Below are 12,676 nucleotides of genomic sequence, written 5' to 3'. Positions count from 1 at the left end.
TGAGGATACAGAAATAAATCCAATTACCTTACCAATGAGATTTGCACGCTTTTATAAGAACAGTTCTCTTTTAAGAGCATACTGTCGTTGTCTAAAAAACAAACAAGTATTTCCTGAATGGCTACTTCACAACAGAAGGCAAAAAAGTATTTACTTCTAATGTATGGTAATGCAAAGAGATTTCATTCCATGCAATTTTGGAGCATTTCGTATGGTCCATTCATCATGAAGCTTCAGTGTGTTTACATGCAATCAATGCAATCAATAATCTGATCACAATCAGATTTCTGCAGTTATCTGAATCTTATACAAATGGTCATGTAAATAGCATACTCCAATTTCTAGGTCTAGAAATCTGATTAAGAAATCTGATAAAGAGAGCTGGATTTTAGCTCAGTAATCAGATTTCTCAGTAAACTCTTACTCGGATTTCTTTCTGATTTCTCAGTCTGCGCATGTGCGAAAACAGACTGTGGTACCGAAATTAAGCAAGCAGCATTACTACAAGATGACAGCAAAACACTTTTGGAGGGATTCTGAAACCAACTACATGCTTGACGAAACGAAGGATTAAAATATTCTTCATTTTCTAGATGATGTATGTTCATATTTTCAGGTAAAGTGGCGCAATGTTTTTTAAATAATATCCATGAAGTTTTACGTTACGTTTACGTCACGTTTTCTTCTGTTTATTGGCTGGTTGCAAAACAGAAATCTGATTACTGTCTGACTCATGTAAACCCTAAGTTTCCCTATTATCTGATTACTCACGTGTATGTCAACACATTGATTGGATTACTGACCAAATCTGATTTCCGGAGTTCTCAGATTATTAAGTGCATGTAAACGCACTCAATACAATCACTCAAACGATGTAGAAAAATAAAGTGAAGCTTCTCTTAAGTGAGTTACATGTGAGGTTCAGAAGGTGCTTCGCATCTAATAGTAAACAGGCCACTGGACAGATGGGGAACATGCTTGACCCCTCATTTTGAGTCTTTGAATAATATCGTAGACATTCTCATTTTTGGAACATGCTGATATGGCTTTTGATATCCTTGCTCGAATAATATCTTTAACAGTATTTATATATTTGTATACTTTCCAGCATTAACGGATGTTCTAGGTAACAGTACTGCGTGCTGTTTGCGTGTAATGTTATTTACATTGTGGTTTCACTGTTTCGGTGCTTGATAGAGTCGTTCTCTTGGCAGATGAGCTGGTATGGCTTTTCACTCTCCTCAATCACTGAGTTTCCAATCTCAACATCCTGGTTCTGCAGTTCCTGTCGTGACAGGTGTTCCACAATGCCAGCTCCTAACGAGTCTCCCAGCACATTGGTGGTGGTTCTGAGGCGGTCCCTGTATGTACAAAAACACAGAAATGACTCTCAGTGAAAACCAAAATAGTTGCTTGGTAGACGTATCTGAATCTGCATTTATAAAGAAAGTGTGTCAAGCTAAAAATGAAGCTGAACACAGATGAGATGCCTTCTTTATCCACCGTAATGGCAGCTCTATTGACATGAAAACATATTCTGTATTCTCTCAGATTATGTGTCTGCATTATGTATCAATAACCTTTTGGAAGAGTGCTCTCTGCTGGAGCTGCATGCTTCAATGTGACATTTAGTTAAGACTTACAGGAACCAATCCACAGCAATGATGAGCGTTATGTCCTCGGTGGGCAGTCCCACCGATGTCAATACAATCACCATGGTAACCAGACCAGCCTGAGGGATGCCTGCTGCTCCAATGCTGGCAGCAGTTGCTGTGATACTGGAAGAGGACATTTTAACAAGGAGAAAATACAGTTGGAACTTGTGCTGCGGAAGTGTTTTATGGAGTATGCAACAAAGAGCCCGATTGTTAATACAGACATTAAAATATGTAGCCTAAATGTCATTGAAATATCATTGCAATGGCCTACAGCTCTGGGCACTTCAAAGAAGCACTATAACACAAAGAACACTGCAAGATTGTTGAGAAAGATCTATTTGAACAGTCTATTGCTGTTCAGGTCAACTTGACACTATGTGTAGCATTCATTAATACCTGATTGTAAGGATCTGCCCGAAGTTCAGGTCCATGTCATTGACTTGGGCTATGAAAATGGCCGCCACTGCTTCATAGAGAGCCGTACCATCCATGTTTATGGTAGCACCCACTGGCAACACGAAGCGTGTCACGCGCTTATCAACATGGTTGTTCTCCTCTAAGCAACGGAAGGTGATGGGGAGGGTGGCTGAACTACGGGAAAAAATACAAACAACTAATTACTTTATATATTATTTTATGAAATTGAACACAACTGAACCAAGCAATCAAGAACACTGATAACTCATACAGTTGTGCTGAGAGCTGGGCTTGAACAGAAATGTGAGCTGTTCAGGAGTCCCTGAATCCTTGTACTGGAGAACTCTACTCTTCAACAGTCTCCATGCAGCTGATGCTACAAATAATATAGCTGTATTCCATATTGTATGATCATTCTCATTACCTGGAAGATGTTCCTAAAGCGGTAATCAAAGCCTGCAGCAGACCACCAATAAACATGTAGGGGTTCCTCCGCGTAACCAGGAAAAAGAGCAGAGGCAGAACAAAAAGGCCATGGATAAGCAGACCCATGATGACGCACACCATGTACATGCCCAACTGCCCTCCAACCTGTGCCAGGTCCTTCATCTCAACAATCTTCCCAGCGATCAAGAAGAGGATGCCAATGGGTGCGTACCTAAGAGATAGGTGTAGAGATCACATCACAGCTGATGAAACTTCAGTGAATAATAATGACTCAGATAAACAATGTTTTATGGGTGTTAACAGGATGCCCAAACTTTTTGTCTTTGGGCGCCAAATTATGTTTTTGGTGTGCTGAGGGCCACCAAGACAAAGAAGCTAGCAACTCATTATCCTTATGTTTTCGCTTGTTGTCGAGTTAAAATAAGTGAACATATCCAAAACACAGAAAATACTTCTGCACATTTTAATGCACAATTACTGTTTAGTTAACATATTAGGAATAAATCAAACATAAATAATAAAATGATATAGAGACGTGTTCCCTGAAGTGGTGAGACCTGGCTTGTGACTGGCTAAATCCATTCCACTGTCACACAATATTTTTTGCAAAATCTAATAACAAAAAAACTTATATTCAATGTTTAAAAAAAGTTTCAAGAGATAGTATGACAAAGCACATGCTTTTTATTGACTTACTCAAACTCTTCCATTTATTGTTAACCCTATCGTTGTCTTTAAATATGTATAATGTTATTGAAAAGTGAGGGAAATGAGGGTTAAGTTACATATGTGTACGCCTTGAGTAAAAGTCTCAAGTCTACCCTTCTAATATCTAAATAGAGTTTTTTAGTTCTGTAGTCTCCATTAATTGACACAATTCAACACATTAAGAACTTAATTAGTAGCCAATGAATTGAATCATATTTAGTGGAACAAGGCAAATGTTAAACTCTGCACAAAGGGGTACTTCATGGTAGGACTGAGGTTGGAAAACTCATCCTTAATAATATAATTTCATAGCAGAGCATGAACGGACACTCACCAAATAATGATAGCTACTAAACGCATTATGGCGTCATTGAGGCAGTCAAAGAATTCTCGCAAAGCTTGGCCCTGCTGCTTCATATTCCCAATCACCAAGCCAAAGCACATGGAGAACACTACCAGGCCCAGAGCATTGACACCATTAGAGGAGCCGGACACTGGAACTGTCTCCTCCACCGTCTCCTGGATGGTCTGCAGGACTGTGCTGAAATTCCCAACAGAACTGGACTCGGTAGCATTGATGCCCTCACTTGCATTGACCAGAACAGTGATGTTCTTGGTGAACACTGTTTTCTTGTAAAAGGTTTTGTACTAAAATATATAAACAGGGGAAAAAGGCAACCTTCAGATGTTGACTCTGCTTCTGTCAGCTGTCAGATATAATGAATCAAAAGTGTAAATTTCATACCTGTTTAAAGCAGGCCTCCACTAAATTAGGTGGGAACATATTTCTGTAAGAACAGTGGACATATGCTTGCATCATGTTACAACATGAAATTTGCCATCAAATGACCAAATTCAAGTATTTCCCTTTACCTGATAAGATCCAGAAAGGCATCAGCAGCTTGCACTGACTCAATGCTACCACTAGAGGACACTGGACTGTCTCTGTTGCCTTTTCCAGGTCTTATGATGATCACCATGACAATGCCGATGAACACAGCTATAAAAGTGGTCAGCATGTAGTAAATGATGGCCTGCACTCCCATCTTTCCAGAGGCTTTACTGTCCAAAGATGAAATTCCTGGTAATAAAAAAGAGCAGCATGAACTTACGGGCCTGTTTAAATCAAGAATCTACAGCTGCCAGATACTGAGAAACACTGCATCTATGAACATACCAGACAGTCTGCTCACTGATTTTGCTCATGTACCTGTAACAAGACTGGACACGATGAGTGGCAGAACCAACATCTGTAGCATCCTCATCAGCAGCTCTCCAGGGAAGGAGAAATATTTTATTTCCCTCGCAGACAAGTTGTGAGGACGCAGAGCAAATCCCAACACGATTCCTGAACATCACAAGGCACAAGACATAACATGCAGTTAAAGTTTAACAAGATGCCACTCAACATGTGGGAACATGCTAACATGCTGTCTTTATGAACACATCTGAATGAACTTCCTTCCAAAACCAAGGAATAACTGTCTTAGGAACTTAGAAACTTGATGAAGTAACTAAGTCATTGTTTTTTTTTTTGTTTTTTTTTCATGTTGGTGTGCCTGAACATCCATCCTAAACGTGCTTTACCTACTGCAACTGCTGCCACGGTAAAGAGCACAAAGGTGTTGCGGCGCAAAAAGGCTTTGATGTTGTCTCTCGTGATGGAACACATCCTGTCCTTAGCTCCAGATACTCGTTTCTGCATGGCTCTGCGCAGCCAATGAAGGTCTTTCTCAGAGTGATGGGGCTTTTCGGAGTCCTCGTTCAGGAAGAGGCTGTTGCTGTTGGGGGGCTTCTCATTCATAATCAGCTCCAAGACTTGGTCCAGGAGGCAGGTTTCATGTGAAACTGACCAAGAGGAAAAGAAAAAGAGAAAGAAATAAGATTAAAACATCTTTCTGATTCAAAACTAGCATTTAATATGTTATCTGTCATGTTATGCATGTATTGTTGGTTTGACTATTTTTGGACGTATACTTTTATCTAAAATGGAAGAATTGTTGAGAGTTATTTAACCATCTAATTCTGTATATGTATCCCCATCATATATAAAGAAATTAAACTCTATTATATTTCAATTATATGGAGGAACTACACACATTACATCTGTAAAGCTCAGCTTATTAAAAATTCCAAAATGGGATGGCTGAAGAATTTGGGCTTTGAATCATTAGTGAGGACATTTACAATTAATTGGCTCAAATCCTGCCTAAGGAAGAACACTTCTATGTGGTTCCATATCCCAAACAGTTTATTAAATAAGTTTAGAGGACTTCATTTTTTTACTGAGATGTGATTTTTGATTTATCTAAACTCTCAGTAAAGCTATCTAGGTTTTATCAGGAAGCTTTTCCTGGAAAATGATCTTTAACATTTCTGGAAAATGATCTTTAAGTGCAGTTTTTCATCTCACAATACTTGGAATAACAAATGTATCATTATTAACTGGAAATCAACTAATTTGGTTTGAGCAGAAGGTTGAATTTGTTTTTGACTTACTGGATAAAAATGGTGACTTCTTGTCTATTATTGATTTTATGACTAAATTTCTATTTAATGTTGACAGTAGAAAATTCACAAAAATATGTAAAGCTACTCCTTCAGCCTTGCTTCTGCTTAAAAAAGGTACCATGCAACATTCTAGTATATCTGTCTCTCCCTAGACTACAAACTGATGGACTGGGTTTAATGAGTTTATGATGGTGTAACAATGTGTGGATAAAGAGGGCTATAAATGAAACTTTATTCACCGGGTTCAACAGAGCTTTTTGTTGTAACAGTGAACAACCCATTATGGGGGTCAAGGCTACTACAGAATACCTCAAGCATCCAGTCCCTCCCAATGTAAAGGAAACTAACTTTAAGATTCTGTTATTTATTTATTCTGTTAATTATTTTCATTGTGGTAGATTTTGTTATGAAAATACTCCTTGCAGCTTCTGTCATTCACAGTGTGAAAACTGATCATTTACTTTATTATTTATTTACTTATTTATTTTCCTGTGAACATGTGATAACCTTTTGGACTGAGACTGAAAAATGCCTTGCCACCTTTCATTCCAACTTACCTGCTTTTCAGTACGAAGACATTGTGTTTTTTGACCATTCTAGTGACCTTATTATCTCTTTATTAACACTGGTTCTTATGTCCAAAATTTTTATCCACAAATGTAAATGGAGTGATAAACGACCAGTCTTTGTCTCCTTCTATGCTAAATTTCAACATTATATGGTTCAAATTAGCACTCAAATCGATGTATGCGTACAATGAGATTCTCAGCTCATATTTTTGTATTTCTTTAGCCCCTGGTATGTGTGTTACTTCTTTTAAATGGTTGCTGCCCAATTATACATATTATACATTTTTGTGATGATGCATGAAAAAAGACCACCGTTACCTTGATGCCAATGTATTATGGATTTAGGATTATCATAAGTGATAAAACAGATAAACAGCTCCTACGTATATAGTGGTTTCTGCATTAAAAACTGATTTACAATGTGAAAATCATTGTTAAGTTCTCGTTCATCAGGGTACTCTCACTACAATACCCAGCATGCATAACGCAAATGTATCATACAACCATTGGGAATCTCTGACGTGTCAAACAGTCCTGACTGCCTAGACATGATCTATAGCCTAATAAATACAACCAAGCTAACTTCAGTGTAACTCTAATTTTGGTCATTGAACAAAATCCTACTGAAAGCAGTGATTCTATCTTTATTCATGAACAAAATGGGCACCAGAGAAAAGTAGCCGAGCTGAGGAAAGGTATCTAGATAGATAGGCAGCTACCTCACTAACTTTAGCTTTTAGCTTGTCGCCCTCCTCATCTGACAAGCCATTTCTGTCATTTGAGTTATTCATTCTCCCCATTCTAAAGATTACTTGAAGACAGTTACTACAGTCTGCATTAAAAGTTTCAGCTTCCTAACAGTAATGTTAGCTATCAGCCTTTCAAACCCCTCAAAATCCACACAAAAGAAGCTTCCAATGGTTTCTCCCAACTTCAAGATGCATCATTTCAAATTAGCACTCAAATCGATGTATGCTCAGCTCATATTTTTGTATTTTTTGGTATGTGTGTTATTTCTTTTAAATGGTTGCTGCCGCATTATACACATTATACATTTTTGTGTTGATGCATGAAAAAAGACCACCGTTACCTTGATGCCAATGTATTATGGATTTCATAAGTGATAAAACAGATAAACAGCTCCTACTTATATAGTGGTTTCTAAAATCCACACAAAAGCAGCTTCCAATGGTTTCTCCCAGCTTCAAGATGCATCATTTGGTTTAACCAGTCATGAGATTTTAAAAGTTTCTGCAATCTTTAAAATCTCACTACTAGTTAAATCAATTGATACATGTCATACAATCACTCCAATATTGTGGTATTACACGGTTTGTGTCATTGGCTATTATTTACTACTTTATAAGTGATATTTGAAGTCTACCAAATACACTGTATTGTTGATGAACATGTCTGTACTTCTTTCTACACCACAAAAAGGAAATATATTGAACTTTACTGATTGAAATGTGTACAGAATTTTCACATGAATAAAGTATATTATATCAGCACAATTCCTGCCACAAGTACGTGAACTTAAAAACAAAACTGATGTAATAATAAAACATATAACATACAACATATAACATATCTTAATCATGTGAAAATAACCTACATGCGTTGTCCAGTTTAGAAAGTTCAACCATAGCTATGTCATAAAGCACATTAATGTGCCTGGAGGACAGTGTTAACTTTTCCGTTTGTAGCACATGATCTCAAGTCACTACAACATCGTTGTGTGTTGGCAAAGAGAGGGTATCTTTGACATCCTTCCCACACACAGTTGGCATGATGGCTGTGAATTGAACCCTGGCTGAAATCTTAGGAAGGCTCCTCTCTTACTCTAAACACATTCATTCCTTCAATCACTACTGCAGCAGTACTTGACACGCAATAACACTGAGCAACACTATTAGGCCACATACTTCTATTAAAGCAATAGTTCAATCAATCAGTCAGCCAAAGCAGGTTGGGTGTATGAATTTTGTTTCACTGGGGCTACAAGACTAATGTAGCTTATAAGTGATGGAAGCTACCCTCAAATTAGCATCATGCAAACTGCATGCGTAAATCATCATACACTTCAAACCGTGTAGAGTTTTCCAGTGATCTCAAACAGAGTATTGAGTCTGTGTGGCTTCTGACACAGTATGACATACTGTTTATAAATCTAAGTGGACAAAGGTGTGGACAAAACTCTAAGATGGCTGCTACTGCCATTTTTATGGATAACAGTATGTCATTGTGTCAGAAACCACATAACCAAATTTAGTATTACTCACCAACTGTGTGTGGTTTGAAGCAAGTGTTTGGTGAGTTAGCATGCTGCAAATTAGAGGGTACAAGCTTCTATTACTTGTTAGCGACATTAGCCTTGTAGCTTGGATGAAAAACTAAAGAACCAAACACTGATTGACTGACTACATTTGGGATAAAGTTGAAATTGTGTAAATCTGATTTTTGGCATTTCGCTGGTGGGAAAATGAACGGGAAAGCCCATAATGTCCAACATGGCGTCTGCTGACGGGGAAAGTCCTGCCCATCAATAATGAGCCAATTGACTTGCTGGTTAAGTGGGAAAAGACCCCCTCCTTGTACAGATATTCACATAAAAATCTTGTTTTGTGCGTTATTTGAGCCAAACACTATTTAGTTGTTTTTGTCTGATTTTACAACCAATTTCAAGTATTTTTTTTAAACATCAGTTTGGTTTTTGGGATTCAGAGAGGTATAAGCATAGTCAAAGTCCTTTTAGGAAGCCTGTCCATTTGATAGCCATCTTGGCAACACAGCTAGTTATTTTTAGTCGTACAAGACCAGACTCCTATCTATTTGAAAGGGGAGAGGGCTAAAAACTTTAAACTGAAAGCAAAATTACTGTTTTTAAAATGACCTCTGACGTGACCTGGAAGAACACTTGTCCAGACCAGCCCGGAACTCTTTACTCCAGTCTGCTTTGTTTTGCTTCGATTGTTAAATTTGTGAGAGCTTTACTAGACTTTGTGAATTTGGGAAAAGTACAGAACGGACCTTAGTTATTTTGTTTATTATTTTGGTGTATGCTTATCCCCGATGCCATCATACCAACCTGCTATTGCATTTGGCTGGTCTGGCAGCAGGTCTGGGGAGAGAGCCCACTCTCAATGTTCGTTACAGCCTGACCCTAGACCGGTTCATAACAATATCTGACATCACTGTTAAAATCTGACAAACATCTCGTAAATAGTTCGTACCATTTGGCTCAATTTTTTGGGTTGTTCTGGTTACTGTGCCTGGGCAGATCTCCACAACTGAAAAAGAGGGGGCTTTTCCCACTTGCAGTGTAACCAGCAAGCTGATTGGCTCTTTTTACTGAAGGTTACTTCAGTTACTGTAAACGGACACCATGTTGAGCATTAGGAGCTTTCCAAACACTGACCCGTCTCCTCCTTCACAAAGTCTCTGCCCTGGTCTTGTATGAGTGGAAATAACTGCCTGGGGCCACTGCCAAGATGGCCATCGAGTGGAAAGACTTTCCTATTAGTACTCTGGAAAAACTGCCAGTTTGTACTGTAGTCCATGTAATTACTGAATAAGCCTTGGGATGTAATAAGTCTGGGATTTTAAGATGTTAACATTCGATTTGTCAATCATTTCCAACTGTCTGAAAACTAATAAATTATACTAATAATAAGTGATGATGAGCTCATACACACTCTTGAACAGTGATTGAGTGATGAGCTTCTTTCCTTCCTCACAATGTTGTTCTCAATTACTCATGCACAGTATTTCCACCAAGGTAATCATTGTTAATTCTGTTTTAGATGACCAACAGGGTCGAATTAAAGCTGCATGAGCCCCTGGCTAGAAGCTGCTGCTCTGTATTCTGCTTTGAGTCCCTGGTGAGTCTCCAAAAGGCACAGGCTTATACACTGCAGCTGATCTGTGCCAACGGGTATTTGCTAAGAAGAATAATGAAGTGAGTCAATGAATGCAATTACAATCTCATGGATTCTCATATGTGTAGAGTGATCTCAACTGCAGATTCAAAGAAAGTTCATCAAAATGAGTTCTTTTCAAATAACATGCAGTTGATGTTTACAATACACAGTCATTTGGAGAGGTGGTATGTCACACATGCGGTGAGATGCATGAGCCTCTTCACAAAGCCGTGTCAGAATATGCTGGCTAATTTCAGACACAAAACTCACAGGTGATCATTTTGCTCGTCTACAATAAGATATGTGTCTTGCACTAAATGTTAAAAGCTGAAGACTGAGCATTTCATATTATAGCAACTAAGCTTAGACAGTGATATAAATTTAGACAAACACTATAGCTTGTATTCTCCCTGATATATTTAGAAACTGGTCTAGCTTCTAATATGATTTTTTTCTTCATAACGATAACTATATTTTGCACACATGGCATGTAACACTGTTAACATCCAGCAGTTCTCCATGTTTGTTGGCACCCTTCTTCTGGACAATCCCACCCATTTTACCTCCTACCAGAGACTAGATCTCATAGATCTCATGTACTTAAGTTTCTCTTTCATTTGCATATACCCCAGCATTCTTTGCCAGACTTAAAAATCTATGTTATAATTTTTCAAAGGGCATTTGCGTATGTGTACTTACTTAGCTGGTCATGCTCTGTTTGTATAGACTGCAGTTAAACTTTTACTAACCATAGTTTACAATGACTGTAGAAAAGGAACGGTTAAATAACAGCAAAGCAATAAAAAAAAGAAACAACCAAAACAACAAAAGCATTGTTATTTCAAAAAGAACAGCCAAATTTGAGTTCTGTGGCATTTAATTTGGAAATGAAACAGTGATACAATTTGAATTATACAAAACAACAAATGAACATCAACTTTCTTATATAAGTTGTAATAACTTTCTTTTTTTACTTCTTGGCCAACTTGTTCATTGCCAAAGGCTCTAGGGACAGTTATATAAATTACATTACAGTACATTACAGTACAGTACAATAGTACAACAGTTTCAGCTCAGGCACTATTCTGCATGAATCTTTTCTCCAGTGTACTCACCACTCATGTTGCTGTTGCTGTCACTTGCCTGCCTGGGAAAGAATAGATGGCCCTGCCCTTCAGACAGGAGCTCGAGGCTGAACTGACCACAGGCTACACTTTACTGAACTCATGTGCCGATAAACATGAAACAGTGTGTCATCTCCCCTGCCCTGACCTTCACAAGGCTCATGCTCCCTCCACATGATCACACGCTGGGCAGCAGTCTGGGCCAAACTGACCGTGGATCAGGAGCACCTGTTTAAATCCTATATCCTTTAACAATATTGACCGGTCTCAGGTCAGTGTAAAAAGGGGCAGCTTGGACCAAAACCCCAGGCTGGCTACAAAGCCAGGAGTCATAATCTTGCCCCCACCCCAGCACTTTTCTCTTTTTTTTAGCAAAACTCCAAAAATAGCAGCTCCTCAGCTATTTAATCCAACATTTCTGTCTGAGCAGCTTTGTGTGAACTGATGTAGAAGTGGCTTCTTAAGCGAGTCCACCTTAAATGGGGTTGCATGTATGACGTGCCTCCTAAGGCGCCACAATGTAACTGCTGCACGGTTTAAGGTGGACCGTGAAATTAGAATAAGAAACAAACTTCGTTTCAAAAAAGCTGTACCGAAACGTAACTGAACTGGCTAAATGCGATTTCCTCGTTCGGAAATGGCAAGAAACTACATTTTAAAGGAGTTGTGTAGCATTTAACGTCGTCACAAATGAATTTCGACAGGTTTATTTTAATATAAATGTAAAAAAAATAGACTTACCCTGATGAGACGGGCCCCTGCTAGGTTGAACTCTTTACCTCAACGCGTTGTGGCAAACAAAGCTCACCGAAGTAGCCTTAAAGTGGCTTCAACAAGTCTCTGCGTGACGCCAATAACAGTGTGTCCGCGGTTTGAGAAGCTTGAGGAGAAAACGAGCAGGAAAAAAAACAGTTTGCGTGGGAAGAGGAGGTTAAGGATTCTCCAGGCGAGAAGTAAAGCCACCTGCTGCCGTCAGAAAAGAAAAAAAGGAGCACAATTGAAAAAATCCCGTTAGTAGTGAGCTCGTGGGAGGCGGTTCATTTGTAGCAGGGAGCGCTAATGGTTTGCTCATACACTAAGCTATGGAGCGCACAGGTTCCAGCGTTTACCCACAATTCAAATTCTCACTTTCTCACAGTTGCACTCGCACGGGCCACAGAGGGGAGTGAAACGTGGTTATGTGTCCAAAAAGCTTATTTGCTCAGGAAAAGTCACTAATGCGTTGATGTGTTGAAAAAGGGCAGAGAGGGGAAAACATACTACCATCATCCATTACCATGACAACCGGCTTCCATGCTCTCCTTAAGGTCCAGCCTCAGTGG

At 38.8% G+C, this 12,676-nt stretch overlaps 1 protein-coding gene across 3 annotated transcripts; it reads right to left on the bottom strand.

The window, feature by feature from the left end:
- Positions 1-702: 702 nt before the first annotated feature.
- Positions 703-12,458, bottom strand: slc1a6 (solute carrier family 1 member 6). 3 transcript variants are annotated; one of them, XM_036587033.1, is made up of 10 exons: positions 12,096-12,458; positions 4,818-5,078; positions 4,441-4,578; positions 4,104-4,311; positions 3,976-4,018; positions 3,565-3,878; positions 2,500-2,733; positions 2,055-2,249; positions 1,644-1,778; positions 703-1,361 (listed from the first exon to the last, which is right to left on the bottom strand). In XM_036587033.1, the coding sequence occupies exons 2-10, from the start codon at positions 5,032-5,034 to the stop codon at positions 1,163-1,165; spliced, it is 1,683 nt and encodes a 560-aa protein (XP_036442926.1). In that variant the 5' UTR covers positions 5,035-5,078; positions 12,096-12,458; the 3' UTR covers positions 703-1,162. The 3 variants fall into 3 exon arrangements, with proteins under 3 accessions (XP_036442926.1, XP_036442925.1, XP_036442927.1); XM_036587032.1 differs by lacking the exon at positions 12,096-12,458 and adding an exon at positions 11,346-11,804; XM_036587034.1 differs by lacking the exon at positions 12,096-12,458 and having other exon boundaries at positions 4,822-4,942.
- Between the last annotated feature and the right edge of the window lie 218 nt (positions 12,459-12,676).

This window comes from Colossoma macropomum, unplaced genomic scaffold (assembly GCF_904425465.1).
Source record: "Colossoma macropomum unplaced genomic scaffold, Colossoma_macropomum, whole genome shotgun sequence".
Taxonomy (NCBI): Eukaryota; Metazoa; Chordata; class Actinopteri; order Characiformes; family Serrasalmidae; genus Colossoma; species Colossoma macropomum.
This window is presented reverse-complemented; position numbering and strand designations above follow the sequence as displayed.

What these genes read in the sequence shown, in the direction of transcription:
- slc1a6 (XM_036587032.1), bottom strand. An exon ending in TGGAGGCCTGCTTTAAACAG is followed by an intron (nt 3,879 to 3,975) that starts GTATGAAATTTA and finishes TATATATTTTAG; the next exon opens with TACAAAACCTTTTACAAGAA. An exon ending in ATTGCTGTGGATTGGTTCCT is followed by an intron (nt 1,362 to 1,643) that starts GTAAGTCTTAAC and finishes TTGTACATACAG; the next exon opens with GGACCGCCTCAGAACCACCA.